The sequence below is a fragment of the Anabas testudineus genome, chromosome 21 (genome assembly GCF_900324465.2).
Source record: "Anabas testudineus chromosome 21, fAnaTes1.2, whole genome shotgun sequence".
NCBI lineage: Eukaryota > Metazoa > Chordata > Actinopteri > Anabantiformes > Anabantidae > Anabas > Anabas testudineus.
The window spans coordinates 10,429,697-10,444,528 of record NC_046629.1 but is presented as its reverse complement, the minus strand read 5'-3'; the positions used below and the strand labels follow the sequence as shown (position 1 = coordinate 10,444,528).

The following is a 14,832-nucleotide window of genomic DNA, read 5'->3' as shown; positions in this document are numbered from 1 at the left end:
TCGTTTTGGTGACGTACCTACATGGGCTGCGGTTGTAACTTGACAGCCGAACAACAAAACCTCCTAAAATGAGCTCTTTAGCAACATAACAAACTTTTCAAAAAAAAATTTACAGCTTGATTGTGCTTTTATATCGGTATGAACTGAAACTCTCCTGATCCATCTTTACCAGTACAGTGAGTTTTCGACGGACTGAAAGCTGTTTGTGCAGACATCATTATGTCGTTTCTGGTGGACTCTGTCATCATGTTCACCTCACAGGTATCCGCCTTTGTTGGTTATAGTCGCATAAACGTGTCACGTTACTTTATTGCTTTAAACAAGAGCATGCAGGATCTTGTGGACTTGTGGATTTTGCTGAAGTTTTCTAATTTTACCTTTAGAATAGAAACAGAGGCAGATAACAATTTAAAACTTCTTTTCAAGTAAGCACACTGAAAGTCTCTGTGGAGATAATTGTCAGGAACTTCGTTGCTTTTGCAATTAAAATGTATTAGAAATTTAATATTGACCACAAAAGACAGGCTTTACCAACACTGAATATTTATTTATGTATCACTGAGCTCCATACAACGCACATTTTTCATTCCTGTCACTAGTTCTTTATGACTCTTTCTTATGGGTTGCTGAGACTTTTGAGATAAGATTTAATACAGTAGCTCTAGATATGTATTTTGCTAGTATTAGCTAGTATACCATTAAACTACAAATATTGTAGTTTAATGATACATACATATGGAAAACTGTCTTTTGAAACAAGCATTTTTCAATAGAAAAACATGACTCTTAATTGTTCTTCTTCCTTTAAATAATTCTTATTAATCCGTCACAGGTGCTGTTCTTTGGATTTGGCTGGTTATTCTTCATGCGGCAGCTATTCAAAGACTATGAGGTACAGTGTAACTGCAAGCCACTTATTTCCAAATGACCACAAGGATAGATGTGCAAATCAATGAGTCATGTACTCAATAATAAAAAAGACAAATTCACATTATTAGAGCTGCAATGGTTTCAACTCTGATGATCTTTGTTGGCAGGTGCGACAGTATGTGGTCCAGGTGGTTTTCTCAGTCACCTTTGCTTTTTCATGTACCATGTTTGAGCTTATCATCTTTGAGATTTTGGGTGTCTTAAGTAGTAGGTAAGTACAGTTTCTACTGGATACAGCTGTGTTTTTTGTTGCTTAGCTGAAAATGTAAAGAGTAAAGTGTGAAGAGTGAAACTCTTGCATCTTTGCCACAGTTCTAGGTATTTCCACTGGAAACTGAATCTCTATGTGATACTGCTGGTTCTGATCTTTGTGGTGCCTTTCTACATTGGTTATTTTGTTGTCAGTAACATACGCCTGCGTAAGTACTTTTGAAAATAAAATACGTTAACAATTGGTATCATTTATATGAATCAGTTATTAATTATTGAATACAGTACAGTAACATGCTTTCTATGTGTCTGTGTAGTTCAGAGACAGAGGCTTCTTTTTGCCTGTATGGTGTGGTTTACTTTCATGTATTTCTTCTGGAAGTTGGGCGACCCATTTCCCATCCTCAGTCCAAAGCATGGTAATGTGCATCCTTCTCTTATACGGGGCAGTGATTTGCCATGAATATTTGAAATATTGTGCATGTATGGATTTCTTGTTTCCCGTAAAGTAAGAGTTCTGTATCATTACTATAAAAGTGTTGAAAGCAAGTGAAAAAGTAGTATTGTTTTGTTCATGTCTTTTATTTAGGTATCCTGTCCATTGAGCAGCTTATCAGCCGTGTTGGTGTTATTGGCGTCACACTCATGGCTCTGCTGTCTGGGTTTGGTGCTGTTAACTGTCCCTACACGTACATGTCATATTTCCTCAGGTAAGCTCAGTCATTAATTAGAATCTGCGAATGCAATGCAATCACTTGCAGTTGTATCTCTGTTTACATGGTGGTGCTCAAACATAAGCTCATATTGCCTTTATCCTGTTTTGCTTTCAATATGTTTGCAGAAATGTAACAGACAGTGATATCTTGGCGCTGGAAAGACGACTTCTCCAAACTATGGACATGATTGTCAGCAAGAAGAAACGGTGGGCAAAGAAAAACATACAGTATATACACTACACAGTATATACACACAAATATTTAGGGCAGTGACTCAATCAAATCATTATGGTACTACAAGGTGCTTGTACTGTTTCTGTGTAGCATTGCCATGACAAGGAGGCAGATGTATCAACGTGGGGAAGATCATAACAAACAAACCGGATTTTGGGGCATGATTAAAAGTGTTACCTCGACACAAACTGGCAGTGAAAGTATCCTTTAAATTATTTCAAAATATTATGGTAAGACGTGCACATTGTTTGTTGCTAGATAACTATGTATTGCGAGTCTTCAGCTTGTGTAGTTGATTGTAGTAGCCTTGACTACTTCCCTCCAGATCTCTCTCTGATCCAGCAGGAAGTTGATGCTCTGGAGGAGTTGAGTCGACAACTCTTTCTGGAGACTGTGGACCTGCAAGCCACCAAGGTAACGTGTGTGTGCATGCACAGTACAGACACATATTCCCATACATAAGCAAAATATGATCCACTTAACTTGGAGGGGAAGTGACTGAATAGACTTTCATTCAAAAGTGGAAAATGTGGCTGCTCACATTGTTAAAAAAATGCTTTTTTCCATGTCAACATTTAGGAACGAATTGAGTACTCAAAGACATTCCAGGGGAAATACTTCAATTTCCTTGGCTACTTTTTTTCCATCTATTGTGTTTGGAAAATCTTCATGGTGAGATCATTTACAATTGTTTTATAGCTTTGTATTTATTTCTTACACTCACAATACACAAAAAGAATATAGATTAATTGAAAAAATCCTAATCTTGTCTCTTTCAGGCCACTATAAACATTGTGTTTGACCGAGTTGGAAAGACTGATCCAGTGACCAGGGGTATTGAAATTACAGTGAACTACTTGGGCATCCAGTTTGATGTAAGATAGACACACACAACCCTCACCTTCTGTGTAGACAGTTGATATTTACTGTGTCTTTGCCTACTTTCTCTGCAGTGAACCAGTTCATCTCTGTTAATTTTTACTTTACTAAACTTCTTTACACATTGAAAGTTATTTGACTGGGTCACTCACAGAGCATGGTATCACATCTGAATTTAAATAAATAAATGGTGGCACATTAAAGGTTTTTGTCCATGTTTCCTACTTTTTATAACTTCTCTTGCTTTGCATTTCATATTGTTTTGTTCTCTTTCCCTTCATCTCAGGTGAAGTTTTGGTCCCAACACATCTCTTTCATCTTGGTGGGAATAATAATTGTTACATCGATACGCGGCTTACTCATCACTCTCACTAAGGTAAAACAGTCATGTTTCATGATGAAATAGCTACAGATGTTGGGGATGATAAACCTGTGAGATTTCTAATGAAATATTCTTGATGATTTTTAGTTCTTCTATGCAATATCGAGCAGCAAGTCTTCAAATGTCATCGTGCTTGTCCTCGCTCAGATCATGGTGAGTGTGTTTGCTTTATAGCTGCATTGTAATAAAAAGCACAATCAACAGATATATCCAAGATTTCTTTCTGGGTGTCTTCTCTTACAGGGCATGTATTTTGTATCATCTGTATTACTGATGCGTATGAGCATGCCCCTGGAGTACCGTTCCATTGTGACTGAGGTTCTAGGAGAGCTGCAGTTCAACTTCTACCACCGCTGGTTTGACGTCATCTTCTTGGTCAGTGCTCTGTCCAGCATCCTTTTCCTGTATCTCGCCCACAAGCAGGCACCAGAGAAACACATGGCCCTGTGACCTCCTACATCAGTTAACACCTGGATGTGACTCCTGACCTACAGGCTGACGTTCAGTCTGAAAATGAGGGATTTTCGGAAACCTCTTTATAGGGGACATCATTATTTGGATTTCCTGTTCCTGAATCAGGAATAGTTGATTGTTGTAATGTTGGGGAACTTCTGGAGCACATGGTATCAGCTATGAAGGTGAACTGTCTTAAAGTATTTTCAAAACAACATTTCTATTAGAAACTTGATTTTACCTGCAAATATAAACACTTTGCTCAGTGCTCTTACTGTAAAATTTCCTTCTTGTGGCCAAAGTGTTCTTTTTCTTTCAGTCTGTGGCACACTGGTACATCTCTTTTTCACTCACGCTGAGGTGTTAATGGACTATGTGAAGGAAAAAAAAGTTGTCACTCTCAATCTTCCCTCTGATGAGGTTATTATTTTCAAGGAAATTATGTCATTTTATCGGGAACAAAAACAGATACCAATGATGTAAGCTTTAGTCAGATGGTATGCGTTTCTTTATTTTTATTTATATTAGACAATATACACAATATTTACTGGCAGCATTAATGGTGTTAAATTTAATCTTAGTAACATTGGTAATCTCAGGTATGGGAATTACATTACTATTGTCATTGTACGTGCTCATCAACAAGTAGATCTGCTGCTGGCATCAAAAGGAAAACGCAAACAATCAGGAAGATGTTTTGTTCTCAGCCCTGTTATACAGTTGATGCAACTATTCTGGTTTGATTCACATATACAGAGTGAATTTCAAAAGTCTGCACTGTTTTTGGTTGTTTTTTGTTTTTTTTTCATTTATCTTATTGGAGATGTGAAGCTCATGGAGCTGATTGTTTAAAAAAAAACAAAAACAAGAAACAAGCATAGATCAACATTAGATTTACAAAGGCCAAATCAGGAAATTTGTCCTTAAGGTGGCATCTCAGAATCTTATATCGATACTGTCTTCAGATGATGATGAGGATGATGATGATGATGACGACACAGATGAGGTCTAAAAGAGGAAGATAAAATTGATTATTCCAAATATTTCTCAGTGTTAACTTCTAGCTGAAAATAATTCAACCCCTCAGAAACAATTCAGCAAGTAGTTGACATACTGTAGTAAAGTTTACGTCTGGTAGAGGAAAAGTCAAGAGATGGGGAGAGGATAATTATTGCAGAACTATAAATATCTAAGAAACTGTCTACCACTTCATCTGGTAGATGATGAGATATTTTACTGGATGTGTAAAAATAAGTTTGATATGTCGCACCACGTTGGTTGAGAAATTTCTGTTCGCATGGTCGAAAAGGTTACCTTTAAAAAGCAGCACTCACCCTTGACCTCTCTGGTTCACTGGTGGTATTAGGTCTGGCCTCTTGCTCGGGTGTCACTTCCTTTCTTGCCTCTGGTCTAGCTGCAGTGTGGACATCAACATAGGATGGTTCCTCGAGCAGCAGGCGTGTGATGGACACACCTTTGGCTTTGAGCTGGTCGTAGATGCTCCTATTAGCCACCAGCATCTCCAGAAAGTTGCCACTGCTGCGAATCAGTGCAACCACCTCCTCATGATTGCTCTGCTCCACATTCACTCCATTCACCTCCACCACAATGTCGTCGTCCTCCACACCTGCCCTGTCAGCTGCTCCACCCTTCACCACCTAAAGGGCGGTATGATGCGTCTTACCTCTTTGGTTTCAGATGGTAATGATCAAATGCCTTTTCAGACCTTTAAAGCCTTACCTCCTTGATGTACTGTCCACTCACACCCTGGATACCATTAAGGTGAAAGCCATATCCAGCTGAGGTCTTGTCCATCTTACAGAGTTTAGGCTTCAGTTCCTCTTTCTTCTCTGGGACAGGTGTGCTTGGTCGGGCGGGAGCAGGTAAATTGAGGGCCTCGGTGTAACTGGGTGGTGAGTTTGAATCTTTCATCTCCTCCCAGTAAAGCATAGGAGACGCATTGCCCTAAGAGAAAGACAGTGTTGTTATCTCGATTGTCTGAACGCTTTACTGTATTAAACTTCTGGTGGCGCCTGACTCACCAATTTATACATTTCGTCTGTTTCTTTGTCCACCACCAGGAGGCAGCATTTGTTGCCACTCTGTCTGATCCTGTCTACCACTTTCTCATGACTCCAGCCGTCCACCTCTTTGCCGTCCACAGCCACTAGTCTGTCCATATCCTCCAGACCTGCTCTATGTGCTGGGCTGCCTCTGTCTATGTCCTTGATAAAGTGTCCTGCACAGTGGTAATGAGCGCACTGTTGAAACACAGAATCTCTGTCTGCAGATAATTGTTATTCAAAATAACAGCTACATGCAATTTAACATGTTCATTTTGGCCTTGCCTGTTTGTTTGGGCTCCTCTTTGAGCAGGAACCCATATCCGTCCGATCCTTTTACCATGTTGGCAATGCGTGGCTTGTGAGGAAGGTACTTCACAGTGGCTAACCATGCTCCTACCTTCGTACGGTTGTTCTTATAGTACCTGTCTGTTTCCTCATCTGCCAGCAGGAACATGATGCCTTTGCCTGCCAGCTTGATCTTGTCCACTACTTGGTCATGTGTGGCATTTTCCACATTCTCCCCATTGACTTCGAGCAGACGGTCATTGACTTTAATTCCTCCTTTATCTGCCATACCTCCTGTGACCACCTGCGTCATGAACAAACCCTGCTCACCTAAAGAGGACATTATACAAGATATGAACAAGTAAAAACAAAACAAAAAAATTACTGTTTTAGCTGACATTACAGAGAAAGTAAGGTTCAGTCATAAAAATAACAGACTTACTTCATAATAAGACACTCTTAATAAACCATTATAAGAACAAGAATAAGAAAATACTTTTGTGAAAGCAGAGCTCCACAATTTCTTATGATGATGGTCAAAACCCACAAAATGTGTTAGAAAGTTTATCTGAAGACGGTATAGGGCATCAAACTTCCAATCTAAATTAAGTGGATATTTTAAATTCTGCACACTTTGACCCCAATCACTTCCATTTCAGCCAGGTGCCTATTCACATACTTCAAGAGGTTTTTCTGGCTGGTCGTCGACTTATCAACTTATCAGTAAAACAATGTGCCAGTTCAGCAAATTAAAAGCTACAATTTTCAGTATCAGATTTTCTCTTGTACCATCCGCAGAAGTATTAAAGTACATTTTTCAAGTAATTTGTGGGGTTTATGGTTTTCAACTTTAGCAATTGTTCTAAATTAAATGATTCTCCAGCAGCCTATGTCCTCAGCTCACCTTTAACTGAGCGAATAGAAAACCCGTAGCTGGAGCTGGATTTGACCAGATAGCAGAGTTTGGGTTTTGGAGCCTGTTTGGTGGCACCATTGGCGACTGGTACGGACTGACCGTCGGACAGGTTTACCCCCTGTGCTTTTGCTTGCTTGTAGGAGTTTTCGTCCAGGATGTGGAATGTGACGGAGGCACCACTGTTTCTCACCAAATCTACCACCTGTCCCAGAGAAACAAAGGAAAGTCTGAGGAAAGTAGTTTGTCACTGAATTATGCCTCTTATCTAGGAGTGACTTTTCATTTAATTAAATGTAAACTGTAGTAATTCCCCATTCTACTCACCTCCGAATGGGACAGTTCATCAACAAATGCTCCATTGACCCGCAGGATGCGGTCTCCATCTTTCATGCCAGCCAGTTCAGCTGGACCTCCCAATTCAAGGCACCGGATAAGATGACCCTCCTCCCCATGCTCCACTCTCAGATAGAAACCAAATGTCTGGCCCTTTGTCTTGGTTAGAGAAATCACCTTTGGCTTATACCCGGCCATGTCCTAACATGAAGCAGAGAGTGAATAATATGATATGGTCAACTGTAAGTCTTAACTAACTTTGTTGTCTATCATCATAACATTTATCACCAAATGTTAAAATCAGTTTACAACAGGTCTTTAAAAATTGTGCTCTACAAAAACACAGAGAAACAGACCTGAGTGCAGCATTTTTTAGGGCCCCTACAGCAAAGGACTGGCTGCATTGGATCTACTTATAACCTTCAAAATCTGTCCTCTGTCCCCTTTGCTGTCACCACTGTCGCCCTTTAAGCATATTAATTTCCAGGGAGAGAACCCTGGACCTAAAGAAGCCATAGAGGTGCTGATAGCTTCAGATGAAAAGTTAATCTTCCGTGTCAGTGCTCCAGTGGCAGTTAATGGTTAATAGCAGACACAGCTGACTCTAGTGACGGCTCACCTTTAAAAGCGCTTCTTTAAAAAGCACTAGTGTTAGTGTGTTGATGTGTTTGGGCCTAATGATTTACTCAAAGTATTATTCTGTATGTTCTGTTAGTGTCATGCTGCTCCGTCAGTTTTGTCTCAGTAAGATCATGTGTTCTTTTTAAGCACAAAGAAAAAAACAAAAGCATAAATCATCATGTATGTAACATGAAAAAAAAAGATATTAAACAGATATACAGTTTTACACCTTAGTGTGTGTTAGCATAAGAATGTACAGGACACACAGTACAGTACATATATTAATCTTAATTTGCAAAAGTACAGTTTGTGTAATGTTATTAATGTTTCTTCTTATGTATCTCTTTAAGCCATATTAAATCTTTAAAATAACATTTCCTCTGCTATATAACAGGAGTATAACCCAAAAAAGTAAATTCTGCATCATCTTGTTTCAACACTTGATTTAACTATAACTGATTTAAAATAAGGTTACATGGGTTTAAACAGCACTTGGCTACACAGGGCAAACAAAATCCCCCAGAGGGCAGTTCAGAGATTATAAAGATAATAGACCCTGTATCAGGATTACAAGAGATAACATAAACACACCTTACATTAACAATATTGCCTTCATAAACGTTTTCTCCATTAAAAAAAAAAAAAAAGCAACAGAGCTCACCCTCAATAAATTTACTTTTCCACTGTGCTTATACGTGTTACTGTAGTAAAGGAATTTATGTTGCAGTGTATGGGTCTGTGACCTGTCCAAACAAAACGTTTCAGTTTATTTTAGTCCCAAAGAGGTAAAATGATGAAGATGAAGATAGACTGTAAAGATTACATTACTGGATCATATCCTTTTCATCTTGTCATGATCATTTGTTAAGGATTACTGTTAACCCTGTCTTTAAGTAGTTTTTTTTTTTACATTACAAAATGAAATTATAAATTTGATCATCATTTCAAAATAAAACTATAATAGGTTTAAAATATAGCATGTTCAAAATTAAACTCACCAGTATGTCTCTGCTCCGTGTCCCTGTCCAAAGGAGGAGCTCACCTGTCACTGGTAAGATATTATCTACTGTATTTTCAACCTGTCCTCCTCCTATGTCCACTCCTTCATTCTGCAGGGACTTTGACAGGCCAAAGGTGAGCCTAAAGGCTGAGTTATTTAACTGTGTGCATGTGTCAGGAACGTCTCAGGAGGCGTGGACCCTGTGTGATCTTTCCTGGGTCTATGATGCAGACATCTGTTAGGTGGTCAAAGGTGCATGATGCAGATGGGAATCAGCAATGTAAGGAATAATTACAGCACATACTGTACACCACAGTCAGCACTGCACCAGGCTATGGGAGCACGATCTACACACTAGCACAAATCTTGATACTATAAAATGTAAGCGTCCACATTTTAGACTTCATTTGCAGAATTAAATGAGTACAGTTAACCTTTATCTGGATCACGTGATCTGCTTTAAACGAGGGTAAAACTGTGTTAAACAGACAGTCCTGAAATTCAATTAAACACCATTTAACATACTGACATACTGATTTAACATGCAGTTCATCCTATCAGATTTCGTACTTTTAGAGGGAAAATAGATTATATAAAACTCTGACACCTGTAGACCTATGTATCTACATCTAATGCAAGCTAATGTAATAGCACTGCAGTAAATCCTGCCTGCATGTGTGTTGATTCAACTTATTTTAGAGGATGTGGTGCAGAATTACTTTGTTGTATGTTATGTGTCGGTTCACCTCATTAAATCTTTATTGTCTTCTGCAGGGAATTTCCAGTGTTTACAACAAGCTATTAACATAAACAATGAAAATGCAACCCAGTGGCCATAACAACAAAAACATGAAATCATTAAAATGAAATGTTGCCTTTAACCCTGTTCTGCATGCACATATGTGAGCAGACGCAGGGCCTCATAAGAGCAGATAATATATATTATATTATATTTTTCTTCACTGCACTCTCTCAGAGTCGGTAAATCTGTTTGTCAAACTCCGGGCAGGCAATGGTTTCCATATAACTGCTGTGCCGCAAAGGCCTCCTGCCTGTTTTTCTATTTCTGCAGAGGCCCCTGAAGTTCTGCTAGAGTGACCACTGGGTTCCTGGTCTCATCACTGACTCCTTGTCTACCTTGTCCACTCCTTGTCTCTCACTTTAGCCAAGTGACCAACTGCAGTAAGAGTCCACGTGATTTCAGACTTCTTGCATTTCACAATTATTGAAGCTTGATCTGTGCTCTTTAGAAATGCTTTCATAGCCCTGTTCTACAATCTGTGCATCACCAAAGAACTATATGGAGTTCCTTTGACTTCCTACCTTAGTTTTTGTTGTGACATCCAGTGAGTATGGGATGTTATATACCCAAGTCTGTGCTTTTCTGCAACATGTTCAACTTCAATAGGCCTCAGATGGAGTCCACTCAAGTTATAGACTCATCTTAAGAAATATTAAAGCAAAAAGGATTCAACTGAACCCAAATTTAACTGCTAATTTTTAGCAGTTACATTTAATGCTTTTAGTAAAAAAATGTTTAATTTTAACAAGCACACAAAAAATAAAACGGTGTGTATAGTTAAGATAAGATCACATTTGGTCCAAAGGCTGATATAAAAATCATCAAACATTACAGTAGTTTTAGTTATTAGACCTGTAATAAGTCTTAAATATTTTTCCAAAAAAGCTGCGCCTATTCCAATATTTGTACCATATTGTCATCAAAATTAAAGCTGTACCTCACTGCTGTCATACACCCCTCACAAAATACACTTTCTGCACCAATGGGATGCAAAATTAAGAATAAAGTTCACTTAAATAACCTAAATAAATGTCTTACTCGAGTGAATTAAATTGAGACGTATTTCAGAGCAACAACCAAAAGATTCACAAAGTTCAGAGTTCGATTATGTGCAGATTAGCCTTCCAGGTTTATGGTTGCCATGGTGTGTAACTATGGGAGAGGCCTTTGGTCGTAAACGGTTTAGTATGAGACTGCTGTCTCAGGATGGGGCAAAGGTGACAAAAAAATCAACCAAAGCCAAGCAAAAACAAATCTGCAAACTATAAAAGTTAATTCATTACTGGCCCGTTGTTTACAGCACAGTCCTCACAACGTTCACACACTCATAAGTGAGTGTGTAGTGTGAGAGCAGGTCTGAATGTACCTGAGATACATCTGGGATTTCACGATGTAAAAATACAAGTCAATACTCCACTAAAGGTATCACTCTTTATCTGTGTGGGTGTTAAATTATTAATGTGTCAACACGTATAGTGAGCAGTGCAGTGTGTGCACATTCCAGCGAGTTAAAACTCTCGCTATTTCAGTCATGTTGTTGTTGTCTGTTGAAATCCTCCTATCATTTTGTGGATTTGAATCTGTTTAGATTAATTAAAGACATATGTTCCTTCACCTGCTGATGTAGATGAGTGACTGGGAGGACTAGTTTCACCTTAGTTCTTTAGTTTGTACAAATAACACCGTCTTCAGGCTGTTTTCCATCATTCCTGAAATACTCACATTATACCATGTAAAGACAGTATCATAATATTCTGTTCTGTATCTAGTTACAGTTCTAGTCTTTCTCTACTCTAGTCTTAGTAGAGAAAGTCAGACAAAATCTCAAGCTTCACAATATTTAGTTTGCACTTGAATATTTTAACACTCAGGTGCAACTCTGTTCGGTGTGTATGTTGATTTTGGATATTGAACCCAGTTCTGAATGCCTTCTTATTGATGCTGACTTACTTTCATCTTTCCACAGTGGTACTGTTATTCTTACAGGTGTAAAAAATCTACTAACTCCTCCATTAGTATTTCAAACTTGTCTTTATCTTGTATGTGTAAAAAAACATGTTTCATTTAAAGTTTTTATTCTGTGCATCCTTTCCTATAAAATGTGCAAAAACTTGGCGTTGTTGGGTTGACTGGCATTAGTTGCACCATTGTTGTTCCTCGTCTTTTTGGCACGCTGATAGCTCTTACATCGCATTACTGCCAACAACAGTAATGTATATCGACTGATATACATAATGTTAGTGGAAGGATGCACAGATATCCATTAGCGTTTCTCATTAGTCTGCAGAATTGTGTATCGCATTGCCCTGCGCTCACACAGTAAACATCCCATACAGCACTCCTATAAAAAGAGTAAGCTGTTTACATTCAATACTCCTACGCTCTGCTGCAGTAATGTTTTAAGCTCTCGCCAGGGAAAAAGCCCTCAAAATCTTTAGTGGTAAATTAACTCTAAATATAATGACGTAGAAAATGTAGCAAAAATGAACTTAAAAGTACTGTTAATAATGATTTGTATATGTTATTAGACATTACAACAGTCATTTAAATAAAACCCTGTGTAGAAAGAAGAAGGAAAATGTTTATTTGATGATTTTTCTAATAACTCATAGATATCTCTCAGATAATGAATGTACTATGAATGTACTGTCCAGTTCTGGTTTACATCAGGTAAAAAAAATCTCAGGGCGTGGGACTGCCTGCCACAAACTCAAAACAACAGGAAATAAAAGAATCTGTTGAGGCTTGGTGGCGTCACTCTTACTGCCTGTGCACACAAACACGAGCACTTATGACTGCTGACGGTTTGGTGCTCTCACTTTCCCCTTTACTACACACACACACACACACACACACACACCTGCAGTCAAACACTCACTACCTGTCTGGAGCCAGGTTTGAACAATCGATCCCCGGGGTGTAGGAGCCACAACCAGAGGAAACGCAAAGTGAGTGGAAGGAGACAGAAATCTTCTTCAGCTCGGCTTAGCACCGATGCATTCACTGTCCATTACTCTAAGTCATCACCTTGTGTTTGCCAAAGAAAAATGGGTGACGTTGACCGCCTGGATTGATGAATCCTCCAGTGCTGCAGTTGTTTATTTGATCTGGAGCATAACCTCAGTGGGGTTTGACATAACTGCAGCCTGGTATGCACATACTGTAGCACCAGAAGATACAGACATGAGCTGCCAGTCTGAAAGTGATTATCTCCAACCAGTCTTCATCATCAGTGGAGCATCAGTAATCAACAAGTCATGCCAGTGTGTGATTACTGCACTCAACAGGGAGCACTAGTCTCTCTCTTCACCTTGATTGGCATCCTCACATGGCTTGTTTATCTGGGGTAAGTGGCTCTGCACATGACCTGCCTGAGCCAGCTAATTATACCAGGAGAAAGATTAGAGGTGGGCCACTTGATATAATGGCCTATTTTTTTTTTTTTTTTACTGGGAGTCATTTGAGCGTTCAGAGGCCAAGCAGACGGTCTCCACTCTCCACAGCAATAACACGCCTCAGTAGCAGAAACATTTCAACCTTCCAAATGTACAGGTGGCATCAAAGAGACACTCTCTGCCCTGTAGGGAAAACAAGCATGTAACCTGTCCAGGCCGTTGACACATATTGTGTCTACGGTTCATCTCCAGCTCAATAAAGCATAATGATGCAGCTAATAATCTGACTAGAAAATATTACCTTGATATTGTACATGAAACCAGGATGAAATTATTTTGATATAATCTTCATAACAAACCAACAGAAATATTCTGCCATTTAAGATTATTAAACATACAACATTATCAAGATCTCCTGTTTCCTCTCAATATTTATGTTTATTCATTTCCAAATCATGAAGCACACTGACATTGCTGTGTTGACACAAGAAGAAAGTGAGGTCAGGGCAATTTTATTTATCATTACTATGAAGGACAGATTTTAATGAGTCATTCGAAATGTAATTAACTGTACTGCCGGTCCCGAGCTTGTTAAATGTCTCAACGGTTAGAGCATTGGAAAGAAGGAACAGAGGTACCGGTGCAGTTAGTGGTACACTCCTACAGTATGGACAAAAACAGTTTATCAAAATTGGTCAAACAGAGTGTTCTATGCTCCACACCCTACTTTAGTTCTGCTTTAGCTCCAGTGACATGGAGAAATCTAATTTGTTTTTCTTCAGCTTCTTCTGCATCAACAGCTCCTCCAATCCCAATGTCAAAATACTGTAGGTTTAGTCACTGCCTCCTAAAATGACTTGTATGAGGTTTTCTGATTCAGGTCAGACCAAAAGTCCACCTGGTGAAACATCAAATTTCTCATGCAAATGAATATTAACCAGACTTTGGTTTTACCTGCGCCTTAATATTAGTTGAGTGACTCTCAGATAAGGCTGCGCAGCACACACAAAAATAGAAGAAACTACTTAATGACTTTTTTGGTGCAGCTTTCAGCAGATGGAGAAAGTTGAGATCAAAGAGGAGTTTCCAAATGGACACTAATTTGGCATTATTTCTGCTTGATGGGTGAGTTTTCTTATTCTGTTTCTTATTGTAAATTCATAATGACTGAAGGGCTGATATCAAATCTCATGCTACCACTAGCTTGACCATTCTTATTGTGATTGTGGTCATGGTCAAAAGAAAACCATCTTAATTATTGGCCGGAGATAGATTGTCCGTCTAAAGAGAAGCACACACATCACCCATTAATTTAGGAAGTGAAGCGATGGGTTGAATCGTTGGGTTGAAACATTTAAATATTCATCCAAGTAGCAAGGAAGAAGTCCAGTTCTTTGAAAGGCCTGGTCAGAGACCACCATGCTATCCATATATTATTCTGCAGAACCCTCTTCAACACAATGTAGAGCACTGTCAACCTGCTAAGACATGAAACAAATGTAAATGCAAGTATAAATGTAAAATGTAAATGCACTCACACTCCACATGAGGGCGGCGGCGCGCATGTAAAACCAGGGCAGGAGCTTTGAATCATCAGACATACGCGCATT

At 38.9% G+C, this 14,832-nt stretch overlaps 2 protein-coding genes across 2 annotated transcripts; one reads left to right on the top strand and one right to left on the bottom strand.

The window, feature by feature from the left end:
* Positions 1-3,836, top strand: si:ch73-390b10.2 (Golgi pH regulator). The gene is made up of 14 exons (XM_026376622.1): positions 1-261; positions 833-892; positions 1,038-1,141; positions 1,243-1,349; positions 1,458-1,559; positions 1,730-1,850; positions 1,982-2,062; positions 2,181-2,290; positions 2,416-2,504; positions 2,670-2,762; positions 2,870-2,965; positions 3,256-3,345; positions 3,439-3,504; positions 3,595-3,836. The coding sequence occupies exons 1-14, from the start codon at positions 220-222 to the stop codon at positions 3,799-3,801; spliced, it is 1,368 nt and encodes a 455-aa protein (XP_026232407.1). The 5' UTR covers positions 1-219; the 3' UTR covers positions 3,802-3,836.
* An 851-nt stretch (positions 3,837-4,687) lies between these two features.
* Positions 4,688-9,120, bottom strand: pdzk1 (PDZ domain containing 1). The gene is made up of 8 exons (XM_026376621.1): positions 9,024-9,120; positions 7,396-7,605; positions 7,060-7,273; positions 6,153-6,485; positions 5,847-6,043; positions 5,545-5,769; positions 5,139-5,462; positions 4,688-4,812 (listed from the first exon to the last, which is right to left on the bottom strand). The coding sequence occupies exons 2-8, from the start codon at positions 7,600-7,602 to the stop codon at positions 4,741-4,743; spliced, it is 1,572 nt and encodes a 523-aa protein (XP_026232406.1). The 5' UTR covers positions 7,603-7,605; positions 9,024-9,120; the 3' UTR covers positions 4,688-4,740.
* Positions 9,121-14,832: the final 5,712 nt, after the last annotated feature.